The 18,894-nt window shown below is 34.4% G+C and overlaps 1 protein-coding gene across 3 annotated transcripts in view; it reads right to left on the bottom strand.

Moving 5' to 3' along the window:
• Positions 1–18,496, bottom strand: part of Jeb (low-density lipoprotein receptor domain-containing jelly belly protein) — a 50,733-nt gene extending 32,237 nt beyond the window's left edge. For 2 of the 3 annotated variants that reach the window (XM_076375292.1, XM_076375289.1), the window contains exons 1-2: positions 17,755–18,496; positions 15,355–16,747 (exon numbers count right to left, since the gene is read on the bottom strand). In XM_076375292.1, the coding sequence (XP_076231407.1) occupies positions 15,355–16,222 (868 nt within the window). In that variant the 5' untranslated portion in view covers positions 16,223–16,747; positions 17,755–18,496. Of the gene's footprint in view, positions 1–15,354; positions 16,748–16,956; positions 17,442–17,754 lie in introns of those variants that run through there. The other variant, XM_076375291.1, reaches the window with a different exon arrangement.
• Positions 18,497–18,894: the final 398 nt, after the last annotated feature.

Consider the following 18,894-nt stretch of genomic DNA (forward strand, 5'->3'; position numbering starts at 1 on the left):
ACGAAAAATAGGGCAGAAATTCAAGATCTAGAAAAGGGAAAGAGGATGAGAAACACAGCAGGCGATAATATAGAAAGTTAACCCCCAATTGGTATGATGGAGTGACAGCATTTGTACCGCCTCATTTTTAATACTTGTGTGCACTGTCAGTGATTTACTCATACACAGTAATAAACTCAAGAACTGAATATTCTATATTTACTTATTATTAATCATTTATGATAGTGGAATGACAGCAATTCTATGACATTATATTATTATTAGACTACGGATTTTTATGCAAATTGCTATTTTCGTAAGCACAGTTAGAGAAGTGGAATCTAAAGATTTGTTTTATCTTTTAAATATTATAAAATATATTTAAGTTTCTACATGTTGTCCATTTTTGCATATTATGTAGATTTTGTACTTTTTGCATATTGAAATTTCGAATAACTAGAAATAGGAAACGACAAAGGCGTAATTGCAGTGTCATACGACCACAATAAGAGCAGAAACAATGTTGCTTTCCTTTGTCGTATTCAGAAGAAACACACAGACGGTGAATACTAATCGATTGTAACATTGGCTTTGAATAGGAGTATGACATCTGTACGTGTGACACGGTCATGTGTACATATGCTAGCAACGACGTTTGATCATGTTATGAAGAGTCAGCTTTAAAGCTTGTTCACGTCAGTTTCCAGACCCGAGAACGAGTCAAGTATCAGTAGTGCCACATTTACGCACATGAAAAGCCCACTTTCACTGGTTTTCATTAGTAGTGATAGGGTCTCTCAGCCCTTTACGGAATAACACTCGAATTGCGGTTGTGTTTAGAGTAGCGAAACTGGAGAGAGGAAGTGTAAAACCATACTATTCTCCTAAACGTCAAAACATTAAAAGGCTTTAATCACTCGACCAGAAAATGTTTTACAATCGAACATTATCGCGTTACTTATGTTTAGCCAATAATTTAGTTGAATACAAGCATCAAGGAAATGCGTAGAATGAATCATAGATTAGATATCCTACCATTGTAGCAATACATTTGAATTGGAGCATATGGCATTGTTTGACTGAATGCTAAAATTGCAAACTTGGTAAAATGTGAAATATAATAGAGTTTCTGATAAAACTTAACTCTTTGCGGATGGCACATGTTTGGAAATATATGTCAAAGTGTTGCCATTATAATGATTTTCGACCACAAAGGATTAAATGTGTATTTTAGAACTGAGAGTAACACTGAAACTATCATTTTACACTTAAAACTGTCATAAGTTGATAATGTGAAATTCTTCAAAAGAACGGAAAGAATATTTCTAATTTACATTAGTTAGTATTTACTCGAAAATCTTTGTTTAAAATTAAAAGAGATCGTTAATTCAATTCAATATGCAAAGGAGTACAAAATTCATATAATGTGTAAAGATGTAGAAACTATCGGAAGTTAAATAAAATACATTTTATGATATACGAAGGTCGAAACAAATCACTAGATTCTGTGTTCGCAAAGATGTGAATTTGTATAAACATCTGCAGTCTAATGTTGGTTAATCTATGGGTTAACAAATAAACCATGTATTCAGATGAAAACTGAAAACTTTTTACTTATGACCCTTTTCTCGTTGCCATATAATTTAATGATAAGGTAATGAAATTTCAAAAATGTGGCACCAAAAGGATATGATAGTTTCGATTTGGTCTTAAGCTATTATTTTAGGTCCTATTATAATACGTATTATCAGTCCTTGGCTCGTGTGCGAAATGTGATAAGTAGAAATAGACAGTAATAGGCAGACCTTCTTGATCATAGCTAGAAATGGTACATAAGAAACAGCCATCAAATTCAAATTCTTAAGCATATACTAGAAAACTTATGCTTCAAGTGGAAAGGTCGGACTTATACATTGAGAAATCAGTCAAACGTATAACATAACATATGATACAATTAAAATAACATTGGATACAATTAAATTCCCACTTAACCGACTACCTATGGGATAGGACCTCTGGCCGGGTAAACAGTTGGCCGGTTAATCCGATAATATATACTAGGTATCATTTACAGATTATTAATGAAAAGAACACGTATGTACAGGATGTCTTAAAATTGGTAGTATAAGCAATAAGTCAGTGATTCTACATGAAAAAGTAATTCAAAAATATAAATAAATTGTTTTGATATCGTGCTTCGTTTTCGAGAAAATTCAATTTAAATTATGATGGTGTACAACCGTACGAAAGTATTGTTTTGGATATTTGGAGGGCATACGGGGAAAGGGGACCATTCTCGGTCTGATTACTAACTGTCTCTACAGTAACCTAAGTAGAAGCATTCCCCTTTTCCTGTTAATTCTAAAATGCCTAAATGCCTCGATTAAAATTCATCAATTTTTTTTGAAAAAAGAGCATGATATTAAAAAATTTGAATCTACACTTTCATTTTCTTATATTATCATGTAGGATCTATCACATGGTAATATAAGCTTTTTCATAATGCAGGAAATTTATGTTCTGCGAAAGATAATATGGAATTCAACACCTCAAAATTTAGTATTATAGAAAATAGGATTAATAAAAAAAGAATCATGTATTAAAATAATGATCAAGTTGACAAAGTTATTATTCGAACGAAAGTAGAAGATCGCGGAACATGTTAATAATTTTGTTGTTAATCAATTATTTTCATGCCAAAAAATGGCCTGTTAATGCGGATACCGGTTACAACGAGACCAGGTAATCAGAAGTCTACTGTATCGGATTTCATTTTGAGGAAACATTTCACAGCGTGTACCTCCTAATATTCTAAAATTATATTATAGTACATGCATATGTTTCCTCAGTTAATAGTCAAAGCTATTTTTTTTTGAAAGCGATGACCAGAACCAGAAAATTTCATCCTGTGTTTTCCAATTAGATACTTTTCCTTTTTGTACCAATGACTGTGACATAGTTTCTATGAAAAGACATACTATACTTCTAAGAAATTTGATTTTATACCTAAAACTGAAGTGTACAAGATAGATTTCCTCCTTTTAACAGAAGGGAACTCAGTTAAACAAATTTTCTTCTTAAAAAATTAGAACATAAGAAGTTGTAAGTTCATAATTTTCGCTTTATGTCTGCAAATACTATTAGTTACTATTAGTTACTATTAGTTATTAGTTACTATTAGTTAGTAAGATATAGATCAAAAGAGTTTTTTTCTATTAATACATTTGTTAACTAAATTTTCTCATATTTTTATTTAAATATATTAATAACTAATGGTAAACTCGTTGTCGACAGAAAATGTAGTTAAAGGTAAAACGAATTTTAAAAACACAGCAGAACCAAAAATCGATATGATTTGAAAGAATGCAGCATTTTATAAAGTAGCGATTTTAAAAAATAGTTATTAAATTTCCATGAAACATACTGTTCTCTTTGATGAGTATTAAAAAAAAATATGATTCAAATTGAAAGAAGAGCACGGCCTTTATTTTTATTTTATTTCCAAAATTTGTTCGAGTTTGAACTTGCACATGCCTTATTTGGATCACGTTGAGTTCATGCAAAAAGGCACATTATTCTGTCCTTTAATAAAAAAAGTGCAGTTTAATTTCGGTATATGTATATTTTTTCTTAAGTCGTCTTTACATTGGCATTTTTTTTATTCTGTGGTACAATAATGTCTTTTAGCATTGGAGTTATTGGAAATAATCATTTCCAATTAGTAGTAATAATCAGATGCGACATTCAAAAAGTTTGTTACAACTAAGTAGAAATAACCAGCACTGAGCAGACACATAATCCAAGTTGTATATTTAACTTCTAGAGTTACAGTGACGAGTTCAGCTCACGCGAGCTCTGTACATTAAACTGGAGTTTGACGAGTTAGGAGTAACTTTAACTTTTTCTTGATTAAAAATAACCATAAAAACAAGGAAGTTAAAACAACCATGGAGGTGTAACATTATTACGAAGTTAACCTATTTTAAATGAGTCTCGTTTAAATATTTCTTTGAAATTTTAGGTATTGAAACTTTTCTTTCTTTCAGCATTAAATTATGTTTTGTCTGTACGTTTAACTTTAACGTCATATAGGTGTGCAGACAACATTCTTGTGTGTGTCTATTCTACGCCTAGGTAAGGATTGGAAATTTCTATAGAAGCAAATACACAGCTCAAAAAAATTATGGCACAGAAACAATTTTCGGTAAAAATTGGCCACCTTTAAATAATGATAACTCCGCGAAAAATCATCGTACAATTATGACTTCTTTTAAATTACAGCTTAAAATAAAAAATTCTACATCTACATCCTTCTCTCCTATAGAGAGAGACATATGCAAAATCGGACCAACAAACTTCCCGTGGTGCGTTTAGGGTATTGCCAATGTCGAAGGTATATGACAAAAATGCAAGGGTTACTTTAAAATGCTGTAATATCGTAAAAATAATCATAGCAATTTGCTTTTTCTGTTAAATTAAAGGAGAAAGCTCAAGTTTTACGTTGTTGTAAACGGCGTCCCCGAAAAAATTTTAACAAGTCCGTATAGTTCAACAAGCTTTAGAATTTTCAATATGACAAACATGGCATTAGATTTAAGGGATTACAATGGTAAGGATGCACTAAACTTGACATCCAGATAAGGTACCTTAAAGCAAGGTTTCAAGTTTTAATGTAAAAGAAAAATCATGATTATACAATGATTTGTGAAATATCATATTTCTTTCTACCATAATTTTTTTTGAGCAGTAGATATATAACACGTGCTTACGAAACTTATACTTTCTATAGAAATGTGAGGATGGGTACAGTTGATTGTTATAGAATGATTACGAATTACTTAGTGATGGACTCTTTGCAAGTAATTGCATTCGTCAGGAATGCAGTTCCTTGCAACTTCTTGTGTAGCTAGAATCAAAATGTGCAATAGAAAACCTTTCCTTTGATTAACTTTTTTGTTATCCTTGGTGCCGTGACTATTTGTGCCTTTACATCTTCTATGAAATGGGAAAGAATTCTCCCACATCCCAGAAACATTTTTGCAAGCGACCACTTCACTTAAGTCTCGGGATACACATATTACACGCTTCAGGCCTAAGTAATTAGCAACCAGACTTTTTCCTGGGTGAAATCAAGCTGCCCAGCATCAAAATGAATAACTAATTGACGTTAGAGATTTTGTAAAAATCTCTAGAGTGTTCAATGATTAAGCTGTTAGAAATATTAAGCAGTGCAAGTACATGACAAAATAGGACAAAAATCAAGAATGTCAAACTTGCATTTAAGACTTCGTTTTAGAGTTATTAATTATTGAAAAAACATTCCAATACGCGTGAAATGTGTCTGACTTGAAACTCGTTCTATTGCCGATATGCATTAACCAGGTCACAAACTGAGAAATCAGTAAAATAAGTGCCAAATCACATTTAACGTGTATTTTAGGCTTCTTCTCAAGTATTAACAAATAAACGCCGATGCGCGCTTTTGTTCCTCCATTTATATGACGGGGCGCGCACACGTGCGCGCTTACAAGTGCATCGCATTTTCCGCACTTCGGAAAGGGTGCAAGATTTGCCTATCTTATAAAATACGTAGAGAAACTTTTTATATGTGCAAACAATGCGAAATTGCTCTTCATCTAGGCGAATGCTTCTATTGATATTATTCAAAAGAGGAGTATTGAGTTCATTTCTTAGCATATTTTTCATAAATATTTTGAGCTATTTTATATGTTTTATATATATATATATTTTTCATATGTTTGTTTACGTTTCAAAAAAAGTTGAATAAACGTTTCTTTTGTCCCTTGAATTATTTACTTTTATAACACAAAATGTTCAGAACCGCTAATCTACGTCTGTTTCCCAAATTAATAGTACAAATACTAACAGGTAAGAAAGTTGTGACATGTTTTCTAAAGCATATCTTTTTCATAAGATTCCGAAAATTTGCCCGTCACCAGTAGTGGCATATTGTGAAAACTACCCATGCGCATGTATAAATAACTCGGACAACAAGCTCCAAACGTAATTTTGCTTATCTTTATTTCAATTTTACTTTAGCATGTAGAATCCCCCCTTAAGGTTTCTGACATCTGTCGTGGAATACCTTGTATATGTTTCTTAAAATGTGGAATTCTTTTCATTTTTGCAGAATTTCAAAGCAATAAAAAATTGTGCAGCTGAATATTTGAACTTGTAACAGTTGAGTACTGACATTAGAACTATTTGAACTCAAATATACGTTTTTTGATGAAAGAAGTAATATTTAAATGAAAGGTTGAATGGCTTTTTCTTAACCGTATAATAAACTAGAGTTTCTTAAATCCTCAGTAACGCTCTCTGTACGTCATAGAGACTTCTATTTGATTCTATATTACCATTAAATGCATACAACCATAGCAGAGTTCCCATTAGAAAAATTTTGTTTAATGTTTTAATTTCCCTATAATTCTAAAATATACATAAACACTTCAACTTAGATAACACAAGTTCTATAATAATATAATTTTTATTTTCGTTAGCATAGTATTTCTACGAGTATAACTGTACTGTCGTTCGAGAGTTAATTGCGATTAAGTGACAATGCCATGTACCGAGTCAGACACCTTGCCTTATCAACTGACTAGTGGACTTTTAGTAGTAACATTCTCTGAAACGAGATCCTCTTTGTGAAGAAAGTTATCTTAAGCTTTCATATTGTTTCTACAGCTTATTTCCCAGAAATATGTGGTGAATGAGTAACGAAATAGGACATCAATCACAAACCAGCACGTTTGACATATTGTTATCGCGCGATAATACACGTAACAGTATACGAGTGTGCAATAATATGCGTAACAGGTGTGAATATTACTTATCGATAATAATAATCACGTTAATCATCATTACTCGACTACAGATTTTTATGCAAATTCAAATTTTCAAAAAGAATATTAAAATAATGGAACTCAGTAGATATTTATTTTATCCTCCAAGTATTAAAATGTGAGCTTTACTTTTGATAAGTGTGTGTATCTTTTCATAATCGTTTTATACTCTTTTGCATACGTGATTTTTTCATAAAAACATAAAGATCCGCAATCTATTTATTAGTTTCACATCTCGAGACAATTATGGTATTGATGAACCTCACCTTGGTAGAAATTGGATCGTTTACGAAGAATATAAATAAAATATACTAAAGCGTTGAAAATCTTGAAAAATCTTTATAGCTATAATATTTAGTAATAAGCAGTCTTTCAATAAATTATATTTACATAATTAATATCTAATAAATATTAAGAAGTTGTGCTATCACATTCCTCTGAGAGTTATTTCAATTTTTACTTTTTTCATACAGCAATAAACACCCTATTCAACGCTTCGTTAAAATCGTGAGTATATTAAGTGATGAAAATATAGAACAGTCAATTTATATACCACAACACTATTGGAGAAAAGATAAATGTGCACTCATTATATCCAGTGATGTAGAACAAACCTTTAAAGTACATAAATTAATATTAATTGGTAAACGTTGTATATTGAGTGTTACAAGTATGAAAAAGTTACTTATATTTGACTGTAATGTAAATTACGTTGCTTCACCATAAATAAATTCTTAATTAAAATAAAATTAACATATAAATAACAATCTCTAATTGCAGAATTAACTCTGATAATGGAATTAATAATATATTCTCTTGTATGAATTCAGATAACGTTGTATGTGATAAGTCTATGTTGAACAAATCACTCACAAATTACACAGATTCTCCATACATATACTCATGTTTTTCGTGAATATTTGCATCTTTCAGGTGCATAAATTTCATACGCTTTTTGCATATTTTATGTGGATAAACATTCAAGCGTCTAGTAAATGTAGAAATGAAGAAATAGCAAATGTAGAAAATTCTAGACTGTGTTTAATGATTTTGTAATCTATGTTTATTAGTTTTCTTGTAAGTGAGTTATAAACAATATCTGTACCACTGCCGAAACTATTGTATCGTTTAAAATATTCCGAATTGAATATTTATAAAATTACATTTCATAAATTTTATTGAATTTATGTAAAATGTATCTGCGTATGTTCGTTTACCAGAATTATATGTATTTCACATTGTTTGTAACGTTACTGAAGCTTATACATTATTCAAAATAGTACAATTTTTGGAGTACTTGTATGTAAATGTTTACAATTTACTGTATCGATACAGTATTCATTTGTCACGCACTCGATATTAATTATTAGTAATGAATTCGTTAAACTAATCTTTTTTCTTCCTCCTTCTCTAACTTTCTAAAGTTATAGTGTATACTGAATCACTTTCAACTTTATAGCAAATAAGTACTGTATAATACAGTTTTACTAAAAGTGTGAAAATTCGTTAACCAATTTGCATGAAGCAAACTAAATAACTTAAAAAATGTAGGTAATACAGAGAGTTTAAATAGATAAGAGTTTAGATAATAGACTTTAGATAATTTTTCAATTCAAATTTTGAAAACACAAAATTTTCGAATGTCCTCATTATTGAATTTTCAAATCTTCACATTCTGGAATATTCAATTTTGAAATTTTTCTATTCTGCACATTCCTTAGAAAAGAATTGCTCATGATCTCACAAGCAGTTTCACGTTAATTGTTAGACCTAACAAATGGAGGTACAACCTGGCACCTCTGTATTTAATGTTAAAAATGAAAGACACTTTCATACGATAGATCGTAAACATCAAAATAAGGAAAAAAGTTCAGGAACAGACATGTCTAATAACGCATTGCTGTTTTAGATATACACAATACTACCACACCCTTAGAAGAGATACTTGCATACAAGCAAGTACGAAATATAAAATAACGTTTAACTTAAGAACTAAGCACGCCTAACTTCATATGCATATGAACTTTTCATTATTTTTGTGTCAAAAATCTACATTAAAAGAATATACATTTTTGTTATTTTGCACGCATTCTGAGGTAGCATCTCAATTAAGTCCTTAATTCGAATTTTTTGCAAATGCGATGTAGGTCTTATCCATATATGGGTCCATACCCAGTACCACATTGGTGCGCTAACCCATAAAAAATCGAATTTTGAATTAAAAATAAAGTATTATTAAAAATAGTATAAGTAATGATATTTTTATTAATAAATACATAAATAAAAATTATTGAAATTTTTGAAGGCTCAAATTATTTTTTCAAATTATCTTATTCAATAATTGTAATTTTCCATTAGTGTTCTATGTGTAATTTTGAGTGCAACCTAAAATTCTTTATTCTTCAATATTATTCTCTGTATTAATAAAAAATTCAAATAAGAAGATATTAATAATATACACATGTATACGTATACTATTCTTTTCAGATCTATTCTAATGATAATTCAATAATTAATTAACTATCGTTTTTTAAATAAATTAGGCTATATTTTATTTGTAAACTACTGTTTTTATATTTAAACAATTATTTTAATAAATAATATTATTAATTATGCTAAAACATTGTTAAAGTAGATTATTTTAGTAAAAAATATCGTTTTGTGGGTTAACATACCAATGCAGAACAAAATCTATATGAAATTTCTTCCTTACTTTAATGTTTATAACCCACCCTGTTAAAGTATCACACATTTTTATTCACACTTTGTATTACAATGACAATAAACAACATCATCAATATTATTTTATAGGTAATTTATCACATTTGTACGATTAATTTATTTGAGAGGATTTCCTACTTAATTGTGGCAGCCAGCAGGGAATATTGTTACCCTTTGTAACATTATGACGTTTCTGCTGTCGTTTAATTTTCAAATCTTATTTCAAATATCACCATAAATATATTCATTTAAATTTAAATAATGGTATAAAATATTAAAAAATTATTAAAATGTTCACGTAATTTTCTACAAGGAGAAAAAACAAACGAATAGAACTAAATGAATCGAGTTCCAGCTGAAGTAAATTAGCAAACGTGGTTTCCACTCATTTCAATTCGAACAAAAGGGTAAAGCTAGGAAAACTTTCCTTTTCGCACGTTAGCGGCTATCGATCTTCGGGGATCGCGATGCCCAGTCATCTCCGTCTCGTTTAATGGCTTTTATCGTGATGGCACACCTCCATGGGCCGATGCCTGGACGGATTACGGCGAAGCGACAATTTAATCGCGGCTTCTGTTTCAACGTTGCATCACCCACCTGTACTTTTTCCACGGAAAAAAAGAACGCGGAACGTGGAACGTCGTTTCGGGGTCGTGCAGAATTAATTTTCCTACCGTGACCTTTTACAGAGGCCAGGGTGGTTAGCGAGAATCGGTCTATCGAGTTCCGCTTAGATAACGCTTGATCAACTGCGCGGCAAATGAAGTACTGCCAATTAAATAATCGCACTCTCTTTTTTCCCTCTTTCACATTTATTTCCCCTATGTCTTTGTCTCTTTCTCTTCGTGTTAATTAAATTTGAAATCGAGACTGTAATTTATACTTCTTTACAAACGGAGTACTTCTATAGCAATTATTGTAATTTGTATTATTTCTATTATGAATTGGAAGAAAAGTTTACGTTATTTTTTAATGAGGAAAATTTTGTTGTGACTTGTATTCATTAAACTCTTAAGGGCGAAGTGTTGTTATGCAGTAGATATTTGTAACTTTTTCCGAATATACAAAGTGTCTCAGTGTCTCAACATTTTATATCAATATATAGTATTGCATATTGTATGTATTGTTGCAGAAGGAACAGCAATTTCTTTGAGTAAGGATTTTATCGTAAATTGAAAAGATTTATACAAGTGAAAGCCAAAAGCGAGTATACACCTTATGGAAGCAAAGTTCATACACTATTTATGCATAGTATCTTACTTATGATTTTGGTAGCATTATAGATAGTTCACAATATGGCATTCCACAAGCATAGATGAAAACATATGCACACGCGTAAAATTTCTTAAATATATTTTGATATAGACACTCTGGATCTAGGTTTGTACGATCATTTTGTCATCCTTAGGAGGAGTAAAGTGCAATCAATGCTTGGTTATTAATTGCTGAAATACTCCGTACATTAATACATTACGTGCAATATTGTTCGTATATGAACGACTCCAATGTTCGCCGCGGGGCCATGTCATTCAACAAGTAAAAGCAAGCTAGGCTTAAAAAATTCTTCAGATCCGAGATAAACTTATAGAAATTTCTCTTGACACGCACCGTGTTAAGAAACATATAATGAAAGCATTTGTCTAAATCATCTTATATAATTTCCAAATAAAATTCAAATAAAAATATTTACAGGTTAAATTTTGCGTGAATAAGATATGCTAATGAAAATACGAGTATACGAAGAATAACATTTTTGCGGAATAATGCACTCTGAACATCTGCTAACGGCACAACACTAAATGATCATCTCTTTACATAATTTGGAAGTTATACTAAGAAAATTCATTATTAAAGTTATGGCTAAAAATCATTTGCTTCTGACTTTTATGGAACATTTATCGATCTAACTTATCTGTTGCACTATTACATTCATTCATTAAATTTAGGTTCCTTGAATTTTTATTTATGGCACTATTTAAAAAGTGTAATATACAATGTATCAGATTACATAGAAAAAGGATTAAATGAATAGAATAATGGATAAAGGATAATGAATAGAAAACTATTGTTAATAAATAACAGAAAAGATTGAAATAACAATCTTTGAGAACAGATAAGATAAATTGCAAGATAAAATGACCAATATTCATTTCAAACATTTACTATGCTAAATGGCATAATACAATATGTATTAATCTGCATGAAATTTCTTATTAAGTAGATAGAAACGATTGTTCCTTATTTTAATGATGTGGACCTCTCGTTGAAGATTTAATGAGATTAAACCTTTTTAACAAACATCTGCTACATGTATTCGAAAGCCTAACATTTGAGGATATTTTCAGACTAACGCATCCGGAAATTGGTCCTCCAAGAATTGGCACTTAATGAAGTAAATTTTAGTCAAAATTATCTTCCATTTTCCTGACATTCTACACATTTTATGACCTTATTCCTCGCGAAAGTGAAAACTTCCCCGTTTCAGGTTTGCGATGAATGCGTCCATTCAATTATTCTCCCCTATCGAATTCGAGGGTTACTCAAACAGGCCAGTCTTCTATCGTGTAAAAAGCGATTTGACGTCGGGCCAGATGCTTCCTCGTTCCATTACATCAATTCGATCGGCTATATATTTACAACTTGCTCGCCGCCGGCGAGGATATGCAATCAAACTTAGGATGGAAAATTTATTAAGCTGTCAAGGTTCAACAAACACAACGCAAACTTTGAAAATTCGAACGAACTACCCTGACTTGCCTTCAGCATCGAGTATACGTATAGGATCGAGGTAAACAGTTCAAGGGGAAAGGAGCTAGCAACGAGAAAGCAAGGATCGCGACAGTCACGAACGATGTACAGCAACAATAATCGCAACAGCGTGTTCGTCGAACAGGTAATGGGAGCTTCGAAATTAGTTTTGAGAGATATTGTTGAATGAACGACGAAAGAAAAGTTTGTTTTTGCAATATAGCTGCCAAGGATTCGAGGGGCGATTTTATATGCTAAATAAGGCGAAAATGAAAAATGATGAAATTATGTTCAAAAATTCGTTTTTTAGTTATTAATTGTGAAAAGTACATCTAAAATACGCGAAAATTGTGATTGACTTGGAACTTATTCTACTGTCGGTATACATTAGCCAGATCAGACGTAGCGATGTCACTAAAATGGGTTCTCAAGTCAGACACATTTCACATGTATTCTAGATATTTTCTCAACAAGTAATAACTTAGAATTCTTAAAACTTCAGACACCTGTTGCGGAACACGTTGTAGAATCACTCTATATTTTAGAATTCTAATGTTTATTGATACGACGAGAATATACCCCGCCCTTTAAGATTGTTATTTTATCAATACAAGATAACTGATAACAAATGCTACCAACGAGCAGGAGGTGATTCTACATGTAAAAATAATGTAAAAGAAATTTTTTTCATTCAAAACTTCGTTTTCGAATAAATCGTGTTTGAGCAGTTATCGGGTATATAATATGTATATAAATATAATCAAATTTCAATTCAATGAATTTCACTGTAGACTATCTTTCTTCTTGAGTGTCTTGAATCGTTTCGATTGTTTTGATGGATGTTGTACAGTTGTAACGTTCTGGTAAAATTGAGTCTAAAAACTAACACCTTATAATACATTTGTAAACATTTAATAAGAAATCACTTTCAAGAATTTGTAAATTAAATAAATTCCTGGAAAATAATTTCCTCGGATTATTTTATCATTCTGCCTATTTAATGTAAGTAAAGAAACACTAAAATTGTTTACAAACATGAGTAGCGACAGTCTACAGTGAAATGAGAACGTATGTCTAAATTTTTAATCTTGATTTTATCGAAAACAGGATTTCAAACTAAAGAACTTTATTGTTTCCTTCAATTTATTTTTATATACAGAATTGGCTTCTGCCAGCTGGTTCCTCTAGTTATCAGATACTCTGCATACATGAACCATTCACAAGCCAAAGTAATTCACCTCACTTTTTGAATGTCATAAAAGTTTTGTAATGCTAAAGCACTTGACGGATGCTTAACATTTTATATTTCAAATAAGTATAAATATTTTTGTTTTGTGGAATATATTACTTTTCAAGGACTACTGTAATATGTTCAATTGACGCAATTCATCAAGCACTTGTGCTACATTTTGCATTTATTATTCCCTACGTAACCGTTATGTTATTTCCTAAAAACTTTAGTATGCATCACAAGAACCCTTAATATAACCCTTAACGTACACTACAACCTTTTGAGGAATCCATTTAATTTAATTGGATATTTATCATTGCTCTAGGAGATTGAATCTATGTATATTCCTTTTTATTGGCTTCTTAATAGACACAATATTGACACCTAATATTTTAGGTTTCCAATTATTGCAAAAATTATAACTGAAATTAATCAGCAAATATTAGCTAAACAGATTATATTAAAGCAAACCTGGGTGAATTTGATTTAAGTGTAAGGTAAAAAATACATGTTGTAGACGTTATTTATGTTCGTTACATAAAAATTATAGTTATAATTAATCAGCAAGTGTTAGTTAAATGAATTATAAGGCAGCAAACCGAATTAAATTTTATTTAAAATGAAGGTAAAAAATATTCGAGATAATATTAAGATTTGTTACATTAATTGTATTATTTGAAAATATGAAAATACCGATATATATTAATATTGTTTAACAAAAATTTGCAAACTTGTTATATCTCATTTCTTTAATATAACAAATAATGTTATACCTGCTCTCTCTCGCTGTCAGAATTTGACAGACTCTATATTAAAGAATCTGGACATTAGTCTTTAAGGATTAAACACTATTATTATGCAAGCTTTTTAAATTCTTTACACTTTTCCGCAATTTCATAAGAGACTAAATAAACTTATAATTAGTTCAATTGAAAATCTATTTGCGAATCACAGTTATTTTAGTCACGTCCCAAGATCATCATTCTCAAATCAGTTTCAGATGTTTTATTGATCCTAATTTACAATGAAAAGTCCGAAGCCCTTATGTATTGTATACCCTCGTTATATTCCCATTATTATATTCACTATATCTTCAAACTATTTATAGCGAAAGATTTTTATTTTTCACGTACTGCCACTTATATCCTTAATACGATCACACTGATCTATTAGTCGAAGAGTCTATTTCAAAACTGTATCCTTGATAAGAATTTGCTAGTGAACTATGTAACTATAGCACAGAAACGCAACATTTTCAATTTCTTCTTGATTATTATAAAAATTACAATTCTTTATACTGAAAAATTTCAATAACACAGGTAGTATTCAAATAGTCAGAATCAATCTACTGTTGTTTATGTCAATTTTTATTTTTAGTAAAATGTTCAATATTCTTATGCAATCAACTACTGCCACTGAAATCTTTTATTCCAAATTAAGTCATCCCAAATTTAAAATAAATTCTTAAAAAGACTACGATCCTTTAAACTGCAACATCTTAGTTAAACAAATAGTACATAAACATTCAGCACCAATCTATTACAGCCACAGTTCTACAATTCTAAATTCATAGATAACTTGCTTTTTTCGCGTGATTGTATTACAAATTTCAATTTACCTCAAACAGACTTCATTCCCCCTAATTTCAAATCCCACACTCAATCTTATCCCGTTGCAGTGAAATGTGTAAACTTGCAACATAACCTAATACTATAACTTCTTAAACTCGATCGTGTCAGTTCTCACTTTCACTCGATCTGAATCGCCTGATTAACTATTCCTAAATAACAATATTCAAGTTTCACTTACCGATTTGTGGGACATCATACTGTATGCTTCCCCTGGTGGTTCTGAGCATAAGTTGAGAAGCGACGCTGATACCTGCCCCATGGGACGATGGTGGTTGTGCTTGATGAGGAGCAGACTCTCCGGGGAGGACAACAGAGCGTCGTCCGATGGGCATGTGGTTCCTCTTTGCAGGAAGCTTGCCTGCCTCTAACGGGATCGGCCTCGGCATGTAGCCGGGATGGGTCTGATACTCTCGCGGCTTCTCGTTTCGCGTAAGATCAGTCTTCAGATGCGCAGCAGAGTTCAGTTTCTGCTCGAAAAGATCGTCATAGTTCGATTGTCTAGTTTCTTTGTGTAGAGCCTTCCTCCCAGCTTGATCATCGCAAACCTTGATGGGCAAACTGAGGGTGTTCCTTTTCGAGTGTCTGCAGTCTATCCTGAGTTTCTTGCCACTTCGCTGGCCGATGTGACTCGGCTGATCCTCGTGGGGGAACTGATCAGTGGACTGAGCAGACGTTGCGTACTCCGAATAAAGTAGATTCAGCATGGTCGGTGACAAGGCGAAGAAAACTGTCTCCAGCTCCCTGGGCTCCCTGATCATATCATCGATCAATATGCCGGCTGGAGTCCACGAGGAGATCGGCGGTTCGTCATTGAGCAGCAGCCAGTTCGAGAGATCATCCCGCTGAGAGGCCTCGGGAGGATATATCCTGAAGTGCAACAGGTTATTGCCTACCGAGCTCAACTCGCTCTTTTTTCGAATGGTGTTGCCGTGTCGGTAGTCCTGCTCCTGCGCTCCTTGCATTATGATCACTGGCCGATTCCCAACGGCTAAGTCCAGGCCCTGTCCTACATACGTCAGGAGCCAAAACATGCACACCGCCATCATGTATGCAGTTAGATTAGTCCCTGTTCGTTTAATCTTGGACGACTGTTCATCGACTGACTGGAGCTCGTCTCCTAGAACCTTTTCCTTTCTTGGGGTTCCCTTTCCACTCTCTCACTAATCTTACGCGTCCAACGCGAGCTTCGCTGCCAGTCGAAAGGCACGACTCTTGGGTTTAGGCCGACTTTTCGTTAGAGCTGGGCGAGGGTTAGGAACAAGAGTGGGTAACGAGTTCGTTGGGGGCACGACTAAGGGAAGAAAGCGCGGACGATGAGCGATGACCGACAATCAATCGATACCGTGCGGGCTTCCGTCATACAGGAAACGTTCCTCGGAACGCGCTCAGCTACTTTGTCATTCTATTTTCTTGTCACCAGCAGTGCAACTTTTCTCCTCTTTGACTAAAGAAAATACATACGTCGATTAGACGGTTGTAGCTGTCTCTCTCTGAAGTTCTTGCTAGCCTTGCATTTCGACCTCGTCTGACTACGTTCTCTTTAGTGATAGAAGCTCGACGATTTCTGCGCCCTGAAATCAGGCCGTTAGTAAAGAATAATGCGTATTCTCGGATCCGCGCATAGGCGTGTGTTTTGAGGTATGTGGTCAGAGCGGTGCTGGTGCATCGTGGATGCTTTTAAGGTGCTCGACAGTGTGGGCAACAATGAAACTGGATCGATCGATCATGGCTACGTACTCGTGATTAGACCGTCTTTCTCCTGGACCTCTTGGTCGCTTACCCCTTTTCCTTTTCTTCTCATCTGGCATGACGATCACTTCCACTGCAAGCGATCACGGTTCTATTCTGACATCCGTCGGTTCCCATTGCGTCCTCGAGGGAGGTTTATTCTTAAGTTACACCAGATCTTGATGTTCCAGGTTCAAAAATTCCGTCTGGTACCTGTTGGTTCCAATGGATCGTGCGTCTAAAGAACCTGCTACTTGCTGAGTTGCCCTGCTTTCTAGATTTCAGTGCCGTTCAGGCTGACCGCCGGTCGACACGAAGCTGGTGTGGTGTCTGCTAGGCATACTACGTGCGGTGACACGGCGTGCAACGGTGACAACGAACTTCCAGAACGACTTTGGAGTACGGAAAAGTGGCTATGTAGGACGAGAGATCAACAGGTGCCCGAAAAATGTGCAAAACTGTGCTCCCGCAGGGGAGGGGACAAGTTAATTAGCCGATGGACGACAGAGTCGGCCGTCGGTGAAGGTGTGCGAGTCATCGTCAAATCGAACAGGCGAACGAGAAGACAGTGCACATCGATAGTACAGAGAAAGAGAGGCAGAGTGTGACACAACACACACAGGCGGCGCGTGAGGACAAAAAGTATGCATGTGTGTATACATAATATATCTCTCTCTCTCTATATATATGTATATGTATATGTATATATAGAGAGAGAAAGAGAGAAAGAGAGACAGAGAGACAGAGAGAGGGAAAGAGAGAGAAAAAGAGAGAGAAAAATTATCACAAAGAGGTGCAATTGTGGAACATTACGTGTGCACGGGAGAATACGTGTGTGCAAAATACTTGCTTCTGTGGTCTGCGTGCTGCGAAATCTTCGCCCTTCTCCTCCTCTCTCCCACTGTGGAACCTTTCTCATGCGACACGACAATAGTTAACCTTCTCTGCCGCTCAAACACCCTGTCCTGGGACACACATGCTACTCTTCCGCTCGTCGAATCTTCAAAAAGTCTCTCGGATAGACCTCTCAACCTGACGCGAGATAACAACGCAAGGCGATCGTCGATGTGACCGGTGTATCTGTTCTCTGGTACTTCGTTCTGAATCTTCACGTGTCTCCTCCACTCAGTTCGTTCATCACCTAAGAACCAGTAGGCGAGCTTTGGTTGTGTTCCTGATCACACGAACACAAAATGGTGCGAACATTCGGTTAGCATGTTGCTCGTGCCGCTGATCAGTTCGTCATCCGGCTGATGACCGTCTGTCGTATCGAAACAAGGGTGCTGGCTATCAAGCTTGTTCAGCGTCTCTGTTTGAGGGTTTTCATCGTCGTCGAACGTCGCCGAGCACTTATGCCGAGCTGCATTCCCTGTCGACGACCACGTACTCTTGCATGCTAACTTGAGAACGGCTGGCTGTTCCGGTTGACACGAGGCGGACCAAGGGTAAGAGTTGAGAGGTTACAAGCCAAACGATCCTTTAGCACAGTGGCAAACGAGGAAGTCGCGAAAGACGGCGGCTACGGGCGTCAGTGAAAGGAGGTTGCGGCCGTGGATGTTGCTTTGTTGGCCGAAGGTCGAGGGATTGGAGGATCGAAGGGTTGGGACGGTGAGTTACTTTAGCGAGTGAGCTGGCTGGCGCCCTCACCAGAACTAACTCCCACGCTGCGCGGCAACGCTCGCCCGGTTTAATACACGGCGCATCCACCACCCCCACTACCTGCGTGCCGGCGTTTTCCTCCCTATCTCACCCCCGGACCGTGCTGCTGGCTAACCGGCCCCGGTCAGCGTTTGCATCGTGCTGCTTCCGTTCCGCATCGAATCCCACACGCACCCACACGAGAACCTTTTACTTTTCGATGGTTCTTAAACTTGAAATGTGTATCATGCTAGTCGCTCTCTGCAAGGATTTTTGAATAATGGTCGTCGGATAAAGGACTCATCTCCTTCTTCTGTCATCTTTCAAAATATATGCCTTCTTTAGTGGCGTA

Source organism: Calliopsis andreniformis, chromosome 3 (genome assembly GCF_051401765.1).
Source record: "Calliopsis andreniformis isolate RMS-2024a chromosome 3, iyCalAndr_principal, whole genome shotgun sequence".
NCBI lineage: Eukaryota > Metazoa > Arthropoda > Insecta > Hymenoptera > Andrenidae > Calliopsis > Calliopsis andreniformis.